Source organism: Enhydra lutris, unplaced genomic scaffold (assembly GCF_002288905.1).
Source record: "Enhydra lutris kenyoni isolate GAN:26980312 unplaced genomic scaffold, ASM228890v2 scaffoldscaffold44, whole genome shotgun sequence".
Classification (NCBI taxonomy): Eukaryota; Metazoa; Chordata; class Mammalia; order Carnivora; family Mustelidae; genus Enhydra; species Enhydra lutris.
This window is the reverse complement of record NW_019154128.1, coordinates 13,582,492-13,603,650: the sequence shown is the minus strand read 5'-3', so window position 1 is coordinate 13,603,650 and position 21,159 is coordinate 13,582,492. Positions and strand designations below refer to the sequence as shown.

Below are 21,159 nucleotides of genomic sequence, written 5' to 3'. Positions count from 1 at the left end.
GGCATTCCAGATGATTTCATTTGGCACTGGCCCTGGTCCCCTGACCAGGGCCTGCGGATCAATTAGCACTCTCCCCTGGCTGGTCACATCCCTGCCTTAGCAGGTGCTCCATCCATTCCTTATTGAATTACTGTCTCTGGGAAGACGAGGGGCCTAAGGTAGCAGACGAGCTCGCAGCAACAAGGACCCGCCACCTCGAGGCAATTTCATCACAAAGAGAATCCAAAGACCTCTACCTCCCTTGCCTTAGGTTGATTCTAAAAACACTGATCTCTCTACTGTGTTTAACTACTATGAAGGACACATTCATTCATTCCTTCATCCAACTGATCATCCCAGCAGTGATTTTTTTTGCTGCGCATCTGTTACGTGCCAGGTTCTGGGAATATAGCAGCAAGCAGAAGAGACAAAAATCTTGCCCTCTTGGAGCTTCTATTCTGGTAGAGGGACACTAAGAACAAAGTAAACAGACAGTAAAATAAGACTGTGAAAGGACTACGTGGAGTGTTAAACCAGCAGATGAATGAATGGGTGGCTACTCTAAGCTGGGTGGTCAGGCAGGCTCTCTGCGGAGAGGACACTGAAACAGAGATTGAAACCACAGGACGGTTAGCTGGGTGGGACCAGGGAAAACCATTCCAAGCAGAGGAAGTGGCTAGTGCAAAGGGCCTGAGGCTGGCATGAGCCTGGCAAGTTAAAAAAACCCGAGGGAGGCTGGAGTGGCTGGAGCAGAGAAAGACAGGGAGCGAGCACAGCAGATGGGGTTGGAGAGGCAGGGGTGAGGTCGGGTACAGCTTTATATGTCACTTTAGGAGCTGGCTTTTATTCTGAGAAAGAAGGGAAGCCAAGAGAGAGCTCTCAGTGGGATGGCAACGTCATCTGACTTACTCCCTGAAAAGAGCCCATTACTGGCCTCCTGGGCAAGGGATGGCAGGTAGGTAAGAGCAGAGGCAGGAAGGCCTAGAGGGACGTTTTGCAGAAGTCCAGGAGAGAGCTAATGGCGGCTTACGCCAGCGCATGAAACAAGCCTGGAGGACAGGCAATTTATAACTATTTCTTCAACGAATATGCTTGATGTCACCGGTTTTGGCCTCATACTTAAACAGTAAGAGAAAAAGCTGTGGACCATCTAGGCAGGCATGAAAGGGGGATTGAGAAAAACAGTTCAGAATTTTTTTTTTTAAGATTTTATTTATTTATTTGACAGAGATCACAAGTAGGCAGAGAGGCAGGCAGAGAGAGAGGAGGAAGCAGGCTCCCCGCCGAGCAGAGAGCCCGATGTGGGACTCGATCCCAGGACCCTGGGATCATGACCTGGGCCGAAGGCAGAGGCTTTAACCCACTGAGCCACCCAGGCGCCCCAACAGCTCAGAATTTTAAAACAGCCCAAAAGCAATGAGAGAGGCAGGTCAGGCCTGGAGAAGTGTGCAGGTTCATCCTCCTGCAGTGGTTCTCTACTTTGGGCCATTCTGCTCCAGAAAAATGTGCTTGGTACATACACGTCAGGTGACACTCGCGGAGCAGAAAGACCTCCACGTGGGACAGGCTCTGGTGCCATAGCACGGGAGACACAGTGTGGGGACAGGGCCTGTGAGCAGGTTAGGCAGAAGCTGGAGGGAGGCAGAGGGAGGAGGGAGGCCATATTCTGAAGGCTCATCTTCCAGGACCACCTGGGAATTCCCAAGAGCACAGGGCCTCCCCCCAGGCATGAGGCTGGGTGGGCAGGCGGCCTTGGCTTTCAGTTCTGGAAGTTCCGAGGGTGGAGCTGCCCGTGACTCAGCTCAAGCCCCACGGCTCTGGGGCTTTGCTGACCAGCCGTCACTGCAGGGCCCCTGTGTAATGTCAAAGTGACCAGCCTCCCTCCCGGCTTGCTCAAGGCTTGGAAGCTCTGGGATGTGTCAGCGCTGTCGTGCCGACTCCTGGGCTCTGCATGGGAGGCAGCTGTGCATGGATGCACGTGTGCGAGCGGGCAGGGGTGTGGGTGCTGGGGGAGGAACATGGTTTGGGGGAAACGGGACAGACGCTAGGTCTTGTCTTCTCCACCGTGCCTTAGGCCCAATGACTTGCAATTCTGCCCCACAAACTACCCGCCTACAGCCCTGTACTCTAACGTCTGAGTCTCAACTTTTCTACCTTCTGCTCCTGTCCCGCTCTTTCGCTTCCCTGGTAAACTCTGCTGTGAATCCGGCGTCTCCGGGGGTCCCCGTGCCGAGCACAGACATTCCTGCCATATCTCCCGGGTAACCCAGGGCCCTGGTCCCTGCAGCCCCCAGCTGGCTCCTTGGCCCCGCAGCCCGAGACCAGACCTGAGCGGTACGGAAGGGCTGCCAGCTCTTCCCCTGCGAGGCCCAGACGGTGGGTTACCCGGGACTGCCGCTCTGGTTGCCCTTAGAGCCGATTCTTGCCAGGCTGCCGGTTTTGGGGCACTTCCTTGGTTCTGAGGGCGCTCTAGTCTCCTCAGGAACACGGGGCTGACCAGACAGTTACTGTCAGGCAGCCTATCGTGGTCAACACAGACGGAGCACCCGCAGTAGACCCGATGGGAGAGTGTCTAGCTCGTGGGCTAGTTGGAAAGACAAAGCTACATGAAGAGAGTAGACCACGAAGGACGAGGTGGCATGAGGCAAACGCAGCAGGGGCTCAGTGAAGGGGAGAACCTGGGAAGCTGGGGTGGGATGCGGGATTTAATGTGTTACCACAGAAGATTCCTATCGGACAGGATGAGCAGAAGTTTTACGTGATTTTCTGTGGGTAAGCAGCCTGGTGGGAGAGAGGGATGGAAATATTCGGAGCCAGTCGTCCAAGGAAAAGAACCACCAGCTGTGCTTGGACAGGTGGGCTTGCTTCCCTTTCCATGTGTGTGTGCGCGCACATGCCCACGCACCTATCTCTCTCTCTTAAAAGTCCTTTACACTTCTTACATGAGAAGTTGCTACTAAGAAGTCATCCCTCCTCAACCTAAACACTGACAATGGATATGGGGTCTGAAGCCCTTCAAATTTCTCCCCTGCTGCTTTTACCCAGAACTCTGTCAGCCTAACTTGAGAATCACACAGATTTAGTGAGTTAAATGTACATACTGTCCAGGTTGGTCCCCCGCACCACCACCCCACACCCAGTGGAAGCCCTTGCCTGAGTGGAACCCAACGTGAATCCTGATGTGAACGGGACCGACATGAGTGAGCTGCTCGGGTGAGAGTTGGGAGCCCAGCAAAGCAGGGGCCGCTGAGCTGATGTCTCCTGCTCTGTCAAGGACAGTAAGGTCAGAGCAGGGAAAGGAGAAGGGGGAGCCCCACCTGAGGCCTGCCCGTACCCTTTCTTGTCCTAGCTGCAAGTTTCAGTCCCCCATTCCTGAGTCCAGAAATGCCATTTCTGCTGTCCCTCTCCGTGGCTGACCTAGGAGTAGGGAGGTGGGGTGGGTCGTGTTTGCAAAGCTGAGGTAGCCTTGGGGGTGCCTGAGAGTCACTGACGGGCTGCGGGTTTCTCCTTCCAGGTGACCGGGTGGGATGAAGCACACGCACGAGGTCAGCAGGCAAAAAATGTGGACAACAGGGAGCCTGGTGGCTGAGTGGGTTAAAGCCTCTGCCTTCGGCTCAGGTCATGATCCCAGGGTCCTGGGATCGAGCCCCACATTGGGCTCTCTGCTCAGCAGGGAGTCTGCTTCCTCCTCTCTCTCTGCCTGCCTCTCTGCCTACTTGTGATCTCTGTCTGTCAAATAAACAAATAAAATCTTTAAAAAAAAAATGTGGACAACAAATCCACCGTCACGAGGGCTACTGAAGCACGGGGCTGTCTCCAGGCAGCCCAGAATCATTACCCAACGGGTGCCACAAATCCATAGCTGAAGCCAGCCGTGCACAAAGTGACATGCTGGGGACACAGTCTGAATGACTGGTTTGACGCTTGCCCCTTCCGTGGTTTCCAGTACCGGAGCGGTGGCTCCCAGGGTCACTGTGCAGTGTGCTGGGCAGGCCAGCGCATTCTGCTCCCACAGCAGAGGAAGGCCCCCTTTCGTCTTCTCATTTCCATCACCTAGTTCCCCAAGGCCTGAGGAAGTCTCTGTCCCGGATCACAGTGCCCTGTGGCCTCTAAGCACGCTTCCTGACTCTTGGTAGTTTCACTTCCTAGAAGGTGAGACTCAACTGTTACATTGGTGCCAGAGGCACGTCTAGGCATTTCTCCAGTTACCTCACAGGTCCGAGGCCTTGAAGCCCTCTCTGCTTTCCCTTCTCTCCCACCTCCCACCAGCACCCGCAGTCTGCCTACCATTCTCCACTGCCAGTGGCTCGCGACCCAGTCCCGGCTGGTCTCTGGGCCAAGATCTCCCTCCCTCCCCTGGCCCAGGCCATCATACACACTGCTGCTGGGAAAAGCCCCTCGAACATGTGGCCGAAAACACTGCTCCCCCATTTAAAAACCTCACCAGCCTCCCATCATCTACAGAAGGAGGTCCTTAACTTGGGGTTCAGAATCACCCCAAGAGTGCATGCCCCTGCCTTTCCAGCTTTATCTCCCACCCCATTGCCCTGGCCTCAGGGTCCCCTGTGTTCTGGCCCCTCAGACCCCCAGGCAGCTCCCAAGTTCTCCTCGACTCCAAGTTCCGGCTCTAGCTGCTTCTTCTGCATTGAAATGCTCCCATCTGTGCCCCATTTACCCCGCCTTTTGGGCCAACCCCACTCTCAGGGACCTCCTTAGACCACATAATCAAGATGCACCTTGCATGTCCCCACACAACCAGCACACTATCAGATAATGTACATGCAAAGCTCTCTGTCCACATCCAGCCCTTGTTTACAGGATGGGGTCTCAGAAGCAGGGAGTCCTTGTGTTTTATTATATTCTTAGGAGGAAAAGTGAGAATTAATTTTTTTTTTTACAATATTTAGCCTTCTCAAAGAAGACATTAAATATTACTATGATTTAATAGTAATATTTTACCGTGGCATTCATTAGGCCACTGATGTGGGGACAAAATTAAGGACTTGTATTTTTGAGCTATGCAAGACTCCCTAGTCATAACTTGGAACACCACAGAGCAAGCCATTAGTAATACAGTCTACCAAATCCCTGCACACTGGAGGAATGAGAAAAGTTACCATCAGTGGCTTGATATCCTCAAGAAATGTCAAAACAAGACAATATTGTTCTCAGCTGGCTGAACTTCTGAATAAAGTGAAAAATCAGAGGTGTTCCTCCGCCTTCAGCTACTTTTCAGTCCCAGACAGAAAGATGTGTATTTTTCGCTTGAGCAAATCAAGCTGTATTAGGGACTTCTGCCCCAGCATTGCTACCAAGCCGAACAAGGAACCCATGAGGAAGTGCTGAGCAAGTGACATTACGTTGCTGAAACCTTTGAGGAACCTGGCTTGGGTTTGATTTTTGGGGACGTGAAAATTCACTCAAAATGAGTTAAAATGGGCAGGATGTTTTCATATAACTTAGGGGAGAGGAGTCACAGCAGGGGCTGAATTGTTGGGAAACCAGTTAGATGGTCTGGCAATATATCCTGTGTTGCTGTTTTCAAGTGGTGGAATTGGATTTAAAAAAAAAAATAACAAACTTTTTTAAATTCTGAAAGAACTTCAAATATACAGAAAAGATGCAAGTATAGTAACTCCAGACCTGGGTTTACTATTTACACTCACACGATTATTTTTCCTGAACCATCGAAGAGTATGTAGCAGGAGGCGTCCCCATTTGGCCCCTTAATATTTTAGTTCTGTATTTCCAGAGAACAAAATATTCTCTTACAAAACCACAGTACAGTTATCAAATTCAGGAAATTTAACATTGATTTTAATCTACAGATAATATTTCAATATTGTCAGTTGTTCCAGAAATTTCCTGTACGGCTTTTCATCTCTCTGGCACAGGAACTCTGGTCCAGGGTAACACACTACATTTCACTGTTGTAGAATCCTTGTCTTTTTCACGCCTTAGATCCTCTTTTTATAGGCCAAGGTGGGGAATACAAAAATAGGTAGCCTTTTATATTTATTTTCCTCAGAGGTTTTTACACATGGATTTTTACATGTGAAAGGCACTCCATATGTAATTACTAGTTTGTATTTCTTGAAAAATTCAAACTAGAAGGAGGAAGACCATGGTAATATACTTTTACTGTAGGTGAACTTGGAGAAATTCTGAAAGAAATAAAAGTAGTCGGGTAACAACTCTCAAGATTAGGAGGGAATAAGTCCACTGACGAATTTCGGTATGCCGTCACCCTTCCCATGTTTGGTGCAGAGGGTCCTAGAGAAATCTCGTGAGTACTGTATTCCACCAAATATTTACTGAGCACTTGCTGGGCGTTCTGTGTGTCCTTCTAAGGGAAACACGCAATTGGAAAAAGGAATGAATCACTCCTGGCGGAATTACAGATCCAGGAACTCTGACAGGCCAGGAAGGTGGTGGTGGGGGAGAGGGCTTCTTGCACATGACTCCCAGAATCAAGCTGTATGTCTTCCCATGAGAGGCAAAGCAGGTCCCAACCAAACCTGCCCTGGAGCAGCATCACCAAGAGATTATTAAAAATTCAGTTTCTCGCACCTATGCCATGACAACAGAGGACTCTAGAATGAGGAAGTTCATATTCCAAGGGGAGCCTCCAGGATCCCCAGCCACTGGGACGAGGAGCCTCGAGTCGGTTACAAACCCTGTATGGCTACTCCCGCTCCCATTTTGCTGTCTAGTGTGCTCAGCCTGGGATGTCTTGCCTCCAGGTGGGGTTCTGGCTTCTCTTTGGGATGGCTGACCCCAAAGTCCTTCCCGACAACCTGAGTGCAGAGAATCCACGTCCACCAGAGCAGACAACCTCCCAGCTGGCTACTTGTCCAGAGCTGTGACCCTGCTTCTCCTCCCAGTTAACGTGACTCACACTCATCTGTTTCTGTCACATGTGAAAACTAGCAGAAGTAGAAAATGCTGGATCTATGATTCCCAGGTTATGTAACCACACAGATAATCACGACTGAGCCTTATTTAAAATGGATGACAATGTAACCAGCTAACAACACTGCTTATTAGATTTCTATCTTTGAAGACGATTTTCCTCCATGACGTCCTAGGCGTCAGAGGTCAGCAAACTATGGCTAGCGGATCAAATCTGGACAGCTGCCTGTTCTTGTCCATAAAGTTTTATCAGAACACAGTCACGCCCACGTTTACCTAGTGTTTAGGGCTGTTTTCCCACTAAAACAGCAGAGTAGAGAGAGAAACCGAATGGCCAACAACGGCTAAAATATTCACTCTCTGGCTATGCACAGAAAAAGCGTGCAGCTATTGTCCGAGAGCCATAAGGCACAGCCGAACGGTAAGAGCGCCATACCTGTTGCTTGACAGGTGTTTCCCTGTGACATGGCGGTCACCACCGTTCCCGTGGCTGCATCTCTGATGGCCGGCTCCTCACTCTGAAGGAGGTTGAGGACACATCTCCAGAGAGCAAGAGTATCCTGCAATCCTGAGAAGACCAAAAGGAATTCAAATTACCTACGGTTCAATTTACAGGCAGGTACAGATACTGCTTTAAATCCTGGGGCTGGGGGTGGGGCACGCCTGGGTGGCTCAGTTGGTCAAGTGTCTGCCTTTGGCTCAGGTCATGATCTTGGGGTCCTGGGATTGAGTCCCAGGTCAAACTCCCTGCTCAGCGGGGAGCCCGCTTCTCTCTCCATCTGTCCCTCCTCCATGTTCATGCTCTGTCTCAAATGCATAAATAAATAAAAATCTTTAAAAATCAATTAATCAATCCGTGGTGGATGAGAGCAGTGTTTAATGAGCAATAGCCATGTCTTTCTTCCTGGGTATTTCAAGAGAGGAAGACTTGACAGTCAGATTAACACTGGAAGAGAGAGGGCCCTAAGGGGTCAGGTTTGGAAATGTCTTTTGGGATGGAGGGGGAAGGCTTCTGGAGGCAAGTAGCCCTAGGCAAGACCGACTGGAAGGTGTGGCCCGGCTGACTAAGCTGTCCACAACGGGCCCAGCTGTCCACAGTGACTCACAATTCTCAGGAATGAAACTTTATGCATCAAGAATGCTTTGGGGAAATGAGCCCAGTGTTGATTTGAGTGACTGCTTGAGCTTATAAATTCTGAAAGCAAAGTTTCAATCAAGATTACACTTTATGGGGGTGGGGGGAGTAGGCACTGAAAAGGGCAGGGAACCACGCAGGATAGCCCATGCCACGTCCATGTGGGGGCCACCCTCTGACCACCACCCGTCCTGGCAGGAGCTTTGTGTGGTCCTTGTGGTAAGCACTGCTGTGGACAATGGGACAGGAAAAGACAGTAGATGTGCCTGAACAACAGCAAGGAATATCAAGTCGAAGACACAAGGCAAGGAGGAGTCAGGGGCAGAAATGGCTGGCTGTGCCTCACAGCAGGGAAAGATCATAGTGGACCAGTGTGTCAGAGGCAGACTTCAGGAGGGAGGTGACAGGTAGGCAGGGCCTCATAGAAAGCATGTGTGCTGTACAGGGGATGGGCCCAGGCTTGGGCAGGGGCATAATGGCAGGCCCACAGAAGACCACCACTCATCACCCCTAGCCTTTCAATGGGGGACCTGCCCTGTCCTAAGAACTCCCCTTCGACTGTCCTCTCTCTTGTCTGCCCACAGAGAACCTGGGACCAGAGACACAGATGCATTAGTCATACCAGAAACAGCAACATCTCTCTGGGGTTTCGTTCTCTCTTTTCTGTTATAAATGTGGCTTTACATTTTACGCAGTCTTTCAGAAACTGTCCATTCTAATTGTTCTCTAGGGTTGAATATTTTCCTTTTTTAGTATTTTCTTCCTTAACTTGGTCATTTATACCCCCTGAGTTCCTCAATCTTCCCTCTTTAGTCCATTTCGATTTCTCTTTTTCCTTAAATGACTTCGCTCTGTCCTTGGCTTGTCCCCATGAACTTTTATGTCCATTGTCTCTCAGTTCTGTACCTTCTCTTCACGCTCTTACAGCCACCAGCCACCAGCCACCACTGACCTCCTCTCTTATTGCCTAGAATGCTGTAGCCGGCTCCAGAAATTAATTAGGAACCAATGGCTTTTACCCAGTACTCCATTTCACTCAGTATTCTAGGTTATTCCACACACGTTTTGCCTGCTGTGAGCTAGTGTTATAGTAGTCAGAGTCACCCAGAAAATGCTGCAAATGATATTCTCACTAGAGAAGCTTCACCAAAGTTTTTGGTGAAGTTTTGCTCTTACTCCTCTGGGTTGGATGATTAAGTCACCATCACTGAAGGCCCTTCCAGTCCTCCTTTGGGCATAAGAAAAATGCTTGGAAGTCGCTTAGAAGAAAGAATTAAAAGGATTATCAAAGACAACTTTGTTTCCCAGAGGGATCCAGGCACACGAGACATTTCATTGGTCTGAACTGTGCTAATGCTTAAAATGTGAAGCTCACCACCTACAAAAACAGTTCTCTCCTTCATTCTGTAAATCCTTTCCCCACAACTCCACTGACAGCTCTGTGGATATGGGGACCACGGCTTATTCTTAATTGTTGAATCTTCCTTTCATGTTAACCTCCAAGTCTTATTGATTTACTTCCTAAACACCTTTTGAGCCTGTCCTTTCTTCTTATTCAATGCCCTGGCTTCAGGCTGTCCCATCCCTTTCTCACCAAGATCAGCGGAACAGGCTTCCTAGAAGAGGGGACATTTAGGCTGAGTCTTGAAAGACAAACAGAAGTCATTCAAGCAGCAGTCAGTTTCGAGAACTGTTCCCCACCAAGCATGCACAGAGCCTTGTGCTGAGGAGCGGTGGTCGAGGAGCAGGGAGGGCTGGGCAGGGCACAGAGCCATGTGAAAGGGGGTTTAGATTTTATCCTGAAGGCAACGGGAACCCACTCAAAGGCTTTAAGCAGTGGCATGAAATGATCATTTCTGTATTTCAGAAAGACTGCACAGGCTTTTGGAAGCGTAAAGAGTTGGCTTTGGGGGTAAGATGGAAAGAAAGGAGGCCAGTTAAGAGGTTGTTGTGAAAAAGGAGGAATTGGGAGGGTTGGGGGAAGACATTTGAGAGATGGAAAGGTACAGAGCACACGGTCAGTTTTCACCTTCCCCCACTTTTTATCCTGGAGTAATCTATTCATGCTTTTAGCTCATTGAGCTCAATGGACCTTGGACCGCTCCCTGGGCTCGGTGCACTTACCAAGAACAGGATGGGGGCTGGTGAGCAAGAACGGTGCGGTGCTAGTGAGGGCTTCAGCAGCGGCCAGCCTGGAGTCTGTGGGAAGGTGCTCTCCACAGGAGGCGGCAACCAGCTGAACCCATCGCTTCAGTGTGGGGGCCACGAAGTCCTTGGTCTGAAAGCACAAAGCGTATGGCAGGTCCGCGATGCAGTTAGGGGCTGACATGGAATTAGGTCCGAGCCACCTACACCACACTGGACATGCAAATTAGCTCTTAGCGCAGGGGAAGAAAAGTTTTTTAGTTGCTTTTCCAACCCAGCTAGGGAGAAATAAACAAGCCCAGGGAAGAAAGTGCGACCAGTCTTTCAGTAATAGAGTCACTAGAACTAGTAAGAAAGTTCCTGGAGTCTTTGTGATGCACATCGGAGTATCAGAAGGTTGGTGTGTTTGACAGCTTCAGTAAAGACAAGCCTTTTGTGCAAAGGCTACGGCAGCAAATAATACTGTTGTCTCCCAGAGCCAGATGCTCCTTCTATCTTTAGTAACAGAACCTCAAATTTTGGGCTGGGCATATAGACTACATTTCCCAGGCCCCTTTGCACTTAGGAGTAATACTGGTTAAGTTCTGACTAATGGTGTATTATTTTTGGGTCATGCCTTAGAAAACAAGTATGACCTTTACTTCCTGAGTTGCTCCTTCCTGCTAGCTGAATAAGGACAAGATGGTGGAAGTTAGAGCAACCATTTGGGACCATAAGATCGAAGCCTGGTTGAAAACAGCAGAATAAGGTACAAAGGTCTAGGGACCCAATACTGTCATGCCACTATTATCTGCTTTGACTGCTGTGATCTAGTTTAAGCCACTGTATTGATGAGTTTCCGCTAAAACATTTAAAGCAGCACCCTAACTAACATTATCGTTCAAAGAAAGCTCTATTTTTTTTTAAAGTAACAGCTTTATTTTTTGAGATACAATTCACACACCACACAATTCACCCATGTAAAGTACATAGTCGAGTTTTTAGTATGTTCACAAGTTTGTACAACCATCACCAGTCAATTTTAGAACATTTTCATCACCAAGAAGAGAAATCCTGGCCCCTTTAGTTACCATCCCCCATCCTGTCAGCTCCCCACCCCCAGCCCTAAACCACTTATCTACTTTCTGCCTCTATGGATTTGCCTATTCTCGACATTGCGCATAAACTGAACTAGGCAGTATGTGGTCTTTTGTGACTGGCTTGTTTCATTCAGCAAGTTTGTAAGGTTCGTGCGCGCTACAGGTTTAGCAGCATCCGTACTCTCTGTGACTAATATTTCCTTGAATGGACATACCACATTTTGTTTACCTAGTCATCAGTTGATGGACATCTGGATTGTTTCCGTCTTTTAAACCCTGGTTTTCTATGTATTCTAGAAAGGGGATTATTGTTCCAAATGTACTTTCCTTCCCCTATCGAAGAAGCCTCTTTAATTGTTCAAAATAACCACTGATGGGCCTCTGTGGAACTGAACTGAGGAGCAGCTGGGACCCTGAGGAAGAGGCTGACTCCCAGGTCTTCCTGGGAACTTCTTTTATGCATTTCTCTATGGTTTGGTTACTTTCTCTCTCCCTAGAAAATTCCCAATTTTTATCAAATACTGCTTCATTCAAGTACCAAGCAGTGCCTTTAAGATGCACATGACTACTGGTTAAGACACACCTGGAGATGAGAACGACATCTTTCAGTGGATGGGATAGGCTGCCCTGTGACTGCTTTTTTGGAATTGTTTTTTTCCTTCTGGGCTGCAGTTTTTTTCAGCAAATCCTCTCCCTTCCTACAAACCTCTCCCCTTCAAACCCTTGGCGCACACCACTGACTTTTTTTCTGGCTCTTGTCTCTCCTAGTGACCAGCCAGCTTTGGGCCCCCTGGCCTGCTTCTGAATGATCCACGGCAACCGTGGATCTGCTGAGCTCTCACCCTCAGACCCCTCTGCCCAGCCACCACTCTCTGAATACAACGACCTCCTCTGTGAAGTCTTCTCCTTAGCAGCTCCGCACTCCCTTCCTCCTCTGGATTTCTCCAGCCTCCTCCACAACGGGGCATTTAACGTCACTGTCTAATGCTCCTGCTTGCTTGTGACATTGTCCCTCCATCTTTGTTCCTCTCCCCATCTCCCACACCTCTGATAGTGCTGCTTCACCATAAGGAATTGCAACCGGGGATGTCATGCTGTCACCATCACAGCATGGGCACATGTAACCAAGAGCGTCCGGTAACTTTACTGTAGTACCGACTGCCTTCTACTTCTAATAATTCTCTGCTGGGGGCAGCTTTCTCATATGCCCCAAGTGTACTTATATTTGTCCTAAGGCATCTTCCCAGGAAGCTGTCTCGGTTACTTCAGTTCCACCTCTCCCCCAAAGGACACATGAGATGAAGGGGCACATTCAGGCCTCCATACAAAGCCAGCTGGGCCATGTTCCAGGGGGAACACTGAAGCCTTAGGGATGTATTTCATACTTCGTTGCCCAAGACGCAATCCTAGTGACTTGCTCACTCGCTTTTTTAAAAGAGTCTAGCTAGAAAAATAGGAAAAAACAAAGGGTTTGAGTGTGTGTGTGTGTGTGTGTTCGTGTATTATAGGAGAAGAGGTTGTGTTACCCTCACGCAAATCAAGCGTGCCCAGAACAAGAGAAAAGAAATACTGATGGTGGTGCTCAGAAAATTCTACAGAAGTTATACCCAAAGTGAAACATCCACACGAATAACACTTTTGCAGAGGGGACACATCCAGCCCCACTGATTCTGCTTGCTGAGACAGTTCACTCTCACTGACGCCTTCCTGGCGTCAAAGACCCCAGACCTTGGGCCACAGGCCACCCTTACCTCCTCACATATCTGCAGCTGGTGGGCGATCACTCTGGAGGCAAGTCTCAGAGCTACACTTTGAATTTCAGACCTAGGAAAAGTAAGCCAAAAACACACAGAAAATAAAACCAAGTGCACTTTGCATACGGATGGGTTCTTGTCGATCGTCTGTAATCCATGCCATTGTGAATGGTGGAAATGCTCATCTCAAGGCCGTACAGATGCTTCCAGAAGTAATTACCTCTTGGTTATTAATGTGAAAACTCTGACCTCATTCTATAGCTTGAGCTTAGAACATGCTCCTAGGCTGAGATTTAGAAGGAAACATAGGACCTAAGCCCTTAGGTAAGGACTGTGCCCCAGTCCATTATTTAACTGACTGCTGGGAAGGACCACATGTCGGCCAAGGCTGCAGAGGGAGCAAAGGGGGCAAACCTTTCATTGGAAGCAATATCCATTGTCCAGATCAGGAACTCCTTTGGGGTGAGGTGGATACAGTGCTCGGTCTGGGGAAGCCAGTCGCTGGGGTCTACGCAATGGAGAATTTTCAGTATCTGTGTGTGTCAGATCCATGGGGAAAAAAAAGTACTCAGGAAAAAGTCTCCAGAAGCCAAATAATCATCACTTATACCAAGAAAGGGGTGTAGCTTTCAAAAAGCTTCACTGCCTTCTTATTTCCCCCTTAATATTTTGGTCCACCAAGACAGGGTGGAGCAGTGACATACCCAAGGGACCTTAGTGACCTGGGATCAGAGTTTGGATGCCCTGATTCCTCGGCCAGTGCCTTTTCCTTTTGATGATGCTTTCCAGGTGGCCACCTATCCCCAAACACCCATGTTAACAAACACTACCCTCTGCCATGCTCTACAGCCAATTTTCAGTGCTGCATTTCTTGGGGTGCTGAGTGGCTTACTCTTGGTCTTTATCTTGGCTTATTGCCATCATCATTACCATTGTCATCACTATTTTTAGTGCCCTTCCGTGCACGAAGCCATGACAAGCACTGTACGAAGAGAGTCCTTGCCTACTGGATGCGGCATCTCCTTCCTATTGCTCCTGGGGAAGCCCAACCCAATCCCGTCTACGTGATCTTGTTACTGTCAGCTTGCCAAAGAGCATGGGGAGTGGAAGGGGAGTGTCCGCACACCAGAGACTTTACCTTGCAGAAGCATTCTGGGTGCTTTTCCTTCATAGCCAACATCAAGAATGTCCCTCCCATATTGCACAGCAAGGGTGGCAGTCCCTTCTCTCCTAATCCAGAGGCCGCTGTAGAGAACCTTTCCAGCAGGGCATCCAACGTCAGCAGGCGCACTTCGGGAAAAGAGGACTCCAACAGCTGACAGAAGGAGATGGGAATGGCCTCTGCCTGCTCTCCAGCCTGGGCCGCCACCGCCCACACTGCGGCGATGGCTAGTTTGGTGAGGCTCTGCAGGTACTGGGGCAGGCCTGGTGCCGTGAAGGAATAGGGGAATCCCGTTATCAGCTCGGATTGTGAGATGATCCTCCTGACGTCCTCCCAGAAGCCAACATGCTCCACAGCTGAAAAAGCAAAAAGTAAGGGAAAGAGGTGATCACTTCAAAGTCCCACAAAAGGGCAGTGAAGAATGCAAGGCGCTGGGTACGTGGATGGGAACCACCAGATGTTTTTCCTGAGCAGATTTCACGGGAATGATGCAGTTAAGTGACCAGCCCATGCAGGTTCAGAAGTCTGAAGGCATGAACCAGAAGTCTGAACCTAAACGGGCTAGTCACTTACTACATTTGCCCGGAAGCAATTTCTATTCAGTAATTCATAATGTTTCCCCCAGAGGGACAAAAGGCTTTGCTATCAGGAAAAGTGCTCCTGGCACCCCTCCCCAACACTTCATAGGTATGAACTCAGGGACCTCCTGAATCACTTAGCCTCAGAGTTCAGCAGGATAAAAGGACATCTAGTCCAAACTTCCTTTAGGGGCTCAGATCCCTCTATAGACCCTTCCTCGAAGGCTCCTGTTCTGCCCTTACAGTGACTTGGAGCTCACAAGGCAGACTGCCTATTCCATTGTTAGGCGATCTAAGTGTCACCACCCTCTTTTGAGACAATCTACTCATTGGCCTAATTCTGCATTTGGAGGTTCTCAGTGAGCCTAGGCATGATAGCCCCCATCTTCTCCAGATGAAACACCCCTACTTCCTCCAACGATTCCCCATATGGTGGGGTTTGTCTTCTCTTGATATTCTAGCTGCCCTCCTTTGGATATCCTTCCCCCCTCTTAGGGTCCGGTGCCATAGAGGGGAACATGACTTTCCCGCGTGGTATGACCACAGGATGATGACTTTCCCTGTTCTGAAACTAGGTGACTGGAGTTGCATCACACTGTTGACTCATGGAGCTTAAAGTCAACTGAAACCACAGCCTTTCTTTTTTTACATGGTCTGCTGAGCGTGGTGAGTCATCTTCCTCCCACCTTGTTTTCTTTGTTTGCTTGTTTTAAACCCAAGTAAAACCACTGTTAAATTTTATCTCCCTGTTAAGTTTTATGGTCTCCCTTTTAGATTGCCAAGATCTTTTCGTATTCTCACTTGGGATCAAAACAACACATTTCGTGCTTACTATGTCCTGGGAGCTAAACAAAATGAGAACGCTGTCCTTAAGGAGTTTCTAGTCTAGTCTGAGAGTGAGAAATGAGCAGGTAATTCCAATATAGTGCGGCAAACGATAATCTGAGTCTTCAAGGGGAAAGGAGGGGACAATGTGTTGGAGCCACCAAAGGCAGAGCAAAGGTCCAAAGGCATGAACCAGAATGGACTATGTGGGGAGTGACAGGCAGTCTGATAGGACTACAGCATGGAGTACAAGGTGGTGAACAGCAGGAGATGAGGCTAGAGAAGCGTTGTGGCCAGGACATTCAGAACCTCCTAGGTCATGCGTAGGAGCCTGGACGTTCTTCTGGAGGCAAGGCAATGCTACTGGGAGGTTATTTCAAGCAACAAGGTCAGGCAGTAGTCTAGAAGAGAAATGATGAGGGAAGGAAGGGATAGGGAGAAGAAGATGGATTTGAGAAGCCAGTGAGGGAGTAAAATGGGCAGTACTGGGTGACTAACCAGGGAAGGAGTCTTGGGCACCTCCTAGAACCCATACAACCATACAACCAACATATTCATCATCCAACAGAAGTTGTGTAAACCTCAATGTGACAAGCATGTCGTAAATGCCTGTAATCAAGTACTTACTGAAACTGTGGACTGGGCCAGTGTGGAGGGCAGAAGGTGTCAGTGACTGTTAGAAGCAGCAGAAGCAGTTAGAAGAAGCCCCATCCCCTGCCTATTCCAAACTCTCACCAATTCATTACCAGTTACAAATCCTCCTAACTTGACTCTTCTGTGCATGGAATTTCATCTACAAGAACATCGTGATAGACCTCATCAGAGGCCTTGCTGAAATTTAGATATCTCATAACTCAGTGAACACTAGTGCCTTCTAGAAAACTATCATAAACATAACAGAAATGCAAAAGATTATGGTAATAAAAAAAACTTACTTGAAATTGCAAAATCTCATAGGCTTGCAATAGTCCAGGAATCAAAAACATAGAATATTCATGTTACACATCAAATTGTTACAAAAGAAGTTTGCCCCAAGAGGCAAGGTGGGGGCTCATGCTCCAATACGACTGGGCACCCTGGAGTACCCCATCCACCATCTGCCAACTGTGGCTGCAGACGCACTTCTGCTCTTAACTCAGAGTCTGCGGAAGTCCAAGTTCAAGTAGGAGGGCAGCCATTTTTACAAAGAAGCAAGGAAGCCCCAGATAGTTGGGGTCCTCAACCTCTGCGTCACCTGTCCCAGTACAATTTAGTAATGACACCACGACACCATGTGGTCTCCACGTACCACTTCCCTACCCTTCCCATCCATTGCTGCCTCGAGACAACACTGCCTTAAGTAGGAATTTCATTTGTTTCGCAAGGAGTCAGAAACATGGCTCAGAGATCTGCTCTTCAGGATTTTGTGACAAACAGGAAGAACTGTCTAGGCCATTCTGGATGATTTTCAGAGGAACCTGTTATCTGAAAAAGAGATATTCCAGGCAGAGTGCATTATTCACTGAACTCAAGAGCCAGGCACCCAGAGACCCATCTTCTTCCTCTAGGGCCTTGAGGAAGGATGACATCATCAAGAACCCAGGGACTGAAGGCATTGGCCCAAAGAAAGAGAGATGGGGGACAGGCTTGGGAAGGGCTCCTTTGGGACTTCTTAGCCTACATTGCCAGTGGAGCTCAGTACAATGTCATAAGCATTTACTGAGCATATGTTAGGTACTTTGGGAGAATGAGATTCAGAGTTGAGGAAAAAAAAAAATTACTTGCTATCAAAAAGCTTTAAAACGAAGCTTTTTGGGAGGATAAAGACAGCTACAAAAGTGCAAAATGCTTAGGGCCCTAAAGTTGTTAGTGAGAAAAGCTAGGTTTATGTGCTGTGCACTACAGAATGTTATATACCCATTATTCAGTGCTAGGAACGATTACTTCTAGAATTTTTTTTTTTTAAGATTTTATTTATTTAAGATTTTATTTATATATTTGACAGAGAGAGATCACAAGTAGGCAGAGAGGCAGGCAGAGAGAGAGGAGGAAGCAGGCTCCCCGTGGAGCAGAGAGCCTGATGCGGGGCTTGGTCCCAGGACCCCGGGATCATGACCCAAGCTGAAGGCAGAGGCCTTAACCCACTGAGCTACCCAGGTGCCCCGATTACTTCTAGAATTGACACTTGAGTACTATTTTAAGCACCTCAACAAGTGTTAACCTCATTTGAAGAAGTAGGTACTAGTAGTATTTCCATTTACAGACAAGAGAACAGAGAGGTTAAGTTATCTGCCCAAGGGTGCAGGGGATGGGAGGTAAAGAGAATACATGAGCCATAAGAAGGACCAAAATGAATGTGATGGGCACTTATTTTTTCTATGGGAAAAGACAAAATAAAAGCTTTCAGGAGGGAAAAAATTTAAGAAGGGTCCTGCAGGCTGCCCAGTGGTGCCTGACCAGGGGAGGAATCAGCAAATGCTCCAGGGAAATTTAAGAGACAAAGAGTAGGGCGCCTCGGTGGCTCAGTTGGTTCAGTGTCTGCCTTCAGCTCAGGTCATGATCCCGAAGTCCTGGGATCGAAGCCCCTTCTCCCTCTCTCCCTCTGCCCCCCCCAGCTTGTGCTCTCACTCTCTAATAAATAAATTAAATCTTAAGAAAAAAAGAGAGAGACAAAAAGTGACCAGTGGAAAAGTTTGCTGAATTAGTGTGAATTAGCAGAGGAGCAGTGAGGTCAGAGCTGTCAGAGCTACAAGCTAAGAAATAATCAAATGACACTCATTTAGACACTTTCTCCTAACTGCTGCTTAGACCCAAAAAGATGACCTAAAGCAGAGGCTCTGAAACCAGAGTGAGCCTCTGGCTCACCTGGAGGCCTTGCTAACCCACAGACCATTGCCCAGGCCTCACCCTCCACGTGTCTGATTCAGCAGGCCTGGGGAGGAGGCTGAGTTTGCATTTCTACCAGGCTCCCAGGTGCTGCTGCCGCTGCTGGGCCAAGGATGTTTGGTAATCAGAGCTTCTTAAAACCACACATACCTGAATCCCATGCTTGCATACTCGGAGTCAGTTGGCTTGAGGTGGGCACAGACACCTGTAGTCTTAAGAAGCCAACAGCTAATTCTGCTCTGTATCCCAGCTGAGAACCATGCTCCTAAGACATGACCTTCAAAGGCGCCTGTAGGGTTTCTGGAGCTAGGGGTTTGCAGTCCCAAGAAGAGCACAGCTGATTCCAGCCCCATGGTTCATTATCGTGAAGAACTAGAAAATTCCCCTACACCCCTTTTCTCTTACAAATAAAAAGGTCAGAGGAGGAAAAAACCAAGAAGAATTGAAAAGAATGAATAAGCACTAGAATAAAGGCACTTGGCAGGCAGTCAGGCCTCAAGGCTGGCTCCCTAGGCGCAGGCTCTGTTCTCAGTTTAGGATGTGGCAATGAAACTGACCAGGCTCCGTTCCCATGGACGCGGGGACCGCAGAGCACCTTTCCCCCTGAGCCTACAGCAAGGGGCTCTCGAGCCGGAACAGGAGGCTGCAGTCAGAGGTAACCAACACTTTCACACGAGCAGCTGCAGTGACTAGAGCTTCAGAAAAGCAACCATGGCAAGGGACACCGGACAGCAAGTCTGGGGTGAGCCTGGTTTTAAAGGACCGGGTGATTCTAGTGTGATTCTCCTGGGCTTGACAGCCACTGCTTCACCAGCAGCCGGTAGACAGAGTTCACCAAATGGTTTTCACAAACAGGACTTCTTCCTGGCCAAGCACTGTTTTGGGTCTTGCCCTACCAAATGCATTTCCAAGTCCAGATCAACATTGGGTGTTTATTTCCATTTCCCTCAGTAACTTGTCTACAGCATGCAAAAAAACTGAAATCAGGTCTTCTATGGGGCTCCCCAGTCTGAGGTTTAGAACCTCTTTTCTCTGGAAGATAACATTTCTATTTGCAATTTCAGTTTCGATTGCTTTGGGTTTCTTCTTTCCCATCTTTCTTGAAAGCCAAGTGTTCTAATGAAAGAATCAAGTCCCTCCTTTAATGGCCCCATCTTATTTTTCAGGAATTAGATGATTTTTGCAAACTTATGGATTGGAATTTCTTCTCATCCGTGTGGTCATTTTAGTCACCCAAGTACGTATGACTGATTTTAAACATTAAATTTGATTTCATTTTTGAAATTAACTTTTTGTTTCTTTAGAGTAAGTGTGTTTCTAGCCTCAAAGGAATGGCTTAATGGCTGAGTTCACTCGGAAGGACAATACCTCCTACTGTGTTAAGTCTTCGTTCAATGGAGAAATAGTTTGGAATCCAAGGACCACGAAAATGTCAAAAGCACTGAGACAGAATGTGACACGTTGCCAACTTTTTACCTTGTCAAGGAAGTATGTTAAAAACCCACCATCTATTATCATTTTCATGACAGAAAGGCTCTTTACACCAAAAAAGGTAGTTAATCCATAGTGTTATCCTAAAAGCATAATTCTTTAAAGACATCTGGCTTTAAGAAGTCTGCCATAGTACCATTGGGTAACAGTTTGACTGTGAAAGCATCACCAGGGACTGGCATGAGGGAACTGCAGTTTTGGGGAAGCTGGTAACAGTTTCCTGAGTGTGCTCTGTTTGGACAGCACGACTACCTCTAACAGAGGTCTTCTACGGAGGAACCGCAGGGACTCCTCTGGGTCCCTCGGGGCAGCGAGCAGAGTGTCTGTGTGAAGGACCACAGTGGCCCATTCACACAGTTCCCTCCCATAATATCGAATGTACTATTTTAGCAATTCTTGGTTTTCTGGCGAGCTGCAGATTGCAGTGTTAATGTCTGCAACCTGAACAGTGATTGCTAAACTAACTGATTTTTCAAAGCCGCCGCTCCCTAACCTACCAACGCACAGTGCGAACATCAACCCGGCTGCTAAAATTTAAAAGCGGCACATGTTTGGAGCAGGGACAGTGTCCTATGTCACAAATCCTGTTTTATTACTTAGGGAAGTCCGTCTTCTCCCCAGAGGAGGAGCACAGCCCCAAAGGGCAGGCCTGTGGGTCATTCATCTTTGATTTTCTGAGCTTGTCATATAGATGGGTTAAAATTTCTTTTTTTTTTAAAAAAAAAAAAACATAATCTTAAAAGATGCATGTTAATCTATCTAGCCTTAATAAGGACATTCTGGGGGGAAAAAAGTGGGATGAGATCATTGCCACACAATTATGGATACAGTGGAGTTTCATTGTTAAGAGCATTTAATTTAGGGGCGCCTGGGTGGCTCAGTGGGTTAAGCCTCTGCCTTTGGCTCAGGTCATGATCTCAGGGTCCTGGGATCGAGCCCCACATCGGGCTCTCTGCTCCGCAGGGAGTCTGCTTCCCCTTTCTCTGCCTGCTTCTTTGTCTACTTGTGATCCCTGTCTGTCAAATTAAAAAAAAAAATTATAAAAAAAAAGAGCGTTTAATTTAGGTGAATTTAACTTGAAGTACTCAGCATGAGAGAGAGATAGGAAAATAACAATTAAAAGAGAGGGCAGTTTCACCTGGCACTGTCATCGCTGAGCATATTTCTAGAAGGGCAGTTGTGCTGCTACCTTAGACCAGAGGGGCTCAGACTCGAGTGTGCTCTCTTGCAGAGG

General features: G+C 48.0%; 1 protein-coding gene across 4 annotated transcripts in view; it reads right to left on the bottom strand.

The window, feature by feature from the left end:
- The window catches only part of LOC111155863 (THADA, armadillo repeat containing), a 328,485-nt gene that overhangs the window by 46,256 nt on the left and 261,070 nt on the right, over positions 1-21,159 (bottom strand). For all 4 annotated transcript variants that reach the window (XM_022516299.1, XM_022516297.1, XM_022516298.1 and 1 more), the window contains 5 exons: positions 14,143-14,522; positions 13,419-13,537; positions 13,002-13,074; positions 10,151-10,304; positions 7,328-7,459 (listed from right to left, as the gene is read on the bottom strand). In XM_022516299.1, coding sequence (XP_022372007.1) covers positions 7,328-7,459; positions 10,151-10,304; positions 13,002-13,074; positions 13,419-13,537; positions 14,143-14,522 — 858 coding nt within the window. The remainder of the gene's footprint in view (positions 1-7,327; positions 7,460-10,150; positions 10,305-13,001; positions 13,075-13,418; positions 13,538-14,142; positions 14,523-21,159) is intronic.